The sequence below is a fragment of the Pteropus alecto genome, unplaced genomic scaffold (genome assembly GCF_000325575.1).
Source record: "Pteropus alecto unplaced genomic scaffold, ASM32557v1 scaffold96, whole genome shotgun sequence".
Classification (NCBI taxonomy): Eukaryota; Metazoa; Chordata; class Mammalia; order Chiroptera; family Pteropodidae; genus Pteropus; species Pteropus alecto.
In genome coordinates, this window is record NW_006438979.1 from 703776 (window position 1) to 705031 (window position 1256).

General features: G+C 50.4%; 1 protein-coding gene across 1 annotated transcript in view; it reads right to left on the reverse strand.

Moving 5' to 3' along the window:
• GYG2 (glycogenin 2) overlaps positions 1-1161 on the reverse strand; it is a 23451-nt gene extending 22290 nt beyond the window's left edge. The window contains exon 1 of the mRNA XM_025049759.1: positions 1026-1161. Coding sequence (XP_024905527.1) covers positions 1026-1161 — 136 coding nt within the window. The remainder of the gene's footprint in view (positions 1-1025) is intronic.
• Positions 1162-1256: the final 95 nt, after the last annotated feature.

The following is a 1256-nucleotide window of genomic DNA, read 5'->3' on the forward strand; positions in this document are numbered from 1 at the left end:
CGGCTTGGGGGCCTGCTCCCCTGGGCTGACGCCCTGACCCTTACATTCGCGGGGCCAAGTCCCAAATGCACCTGCTCCAACACACGTTCTGGGGGCTTCCTCTTTCAAGAGCAAATGACCAGATTCCTGTCGTGGCCACTGTGAGTTGAATACTGGGGACAGCAAAGTTCAGACCTCAAGTCTGCAGAGCAAAAGGTTCTCTATCTGGGCATCGAGATCTATCTACTATCTGCCTTCCATCTGTCTAATCTAATCTAACCTATCTGTCATCTATCTATCATCTATCATCTATCTGTCATCTATCTATCATCTGTAATCTATCATCTATTGTATCATCTATCTATCATCTATAATGTATCATCTATCTATCTACTATCTATAATGTGTCATCTATCTATCTATCTATCATCTATCTACCACCTATGCATCTATCTATTATCTAGTATCTATCACCTACCTACCTGCATATCATATATGTATCATGTGTCATCTAAATATCTGTCATCTGGCACCTGCCATCCATCTACCTCTATATCTATCTATCATCTAAATATCTATCTAGTTTTGTTTTTGTTTTTTTAAGCAATTGGCCTAAAACAACAAAGCGTTCACTCTAGGGACACGGAGAGAACTCACGGAAATGTGGAGAACACAGTAACACTCGGACAGCAAAGGCGAGAGTGTCATTCTGCTACGAGGAGTTTGGGGGGTGCGGAGATGTCCGGGGGGAGAGGTCCCGGGAAGAGGTCTGGATGGGGATGGAGAGCGGGGTCCTCACACGAACATAGAGCGGCAAGAACAAGCCACACTCAAGACCAGAAGAGACCAGCCCACTGACCGCCGGTCATCCGGAGAAGATGGAGCAGCTGATGTACCCCAAGACGGGGTCCTGGGTGGGATGCAGCAGACACGTGGCGGTCACCTGCTGCCCCTGAAGGCTTAACTCCACGGTCCATGGCCGTCGTCACACCGGCTCACCAGCCTTTCCCCGTGAGCCACCTTTCCATCGGGGTCCCCGTCCGCACATTTCATGGCGAAAGCCGCTGGCTTTGGATCTTCCTCAGAGAAAGAGGAAGCCCCGAACGAGGCCGCAGGAGGCCCCGGGTCATCGTCATCGTCACCGTTACCGTCACTTGAAGAGCCTCGAAAAGAGCCCCGCATCGTTTAAAGACATGAAAAATGCCCACGAGGTCGCTTCGTGCGCGCGCTCAGGAGCATCTGCCCCGTGCCTAAGAAAACGGACACCTCATGGGCTG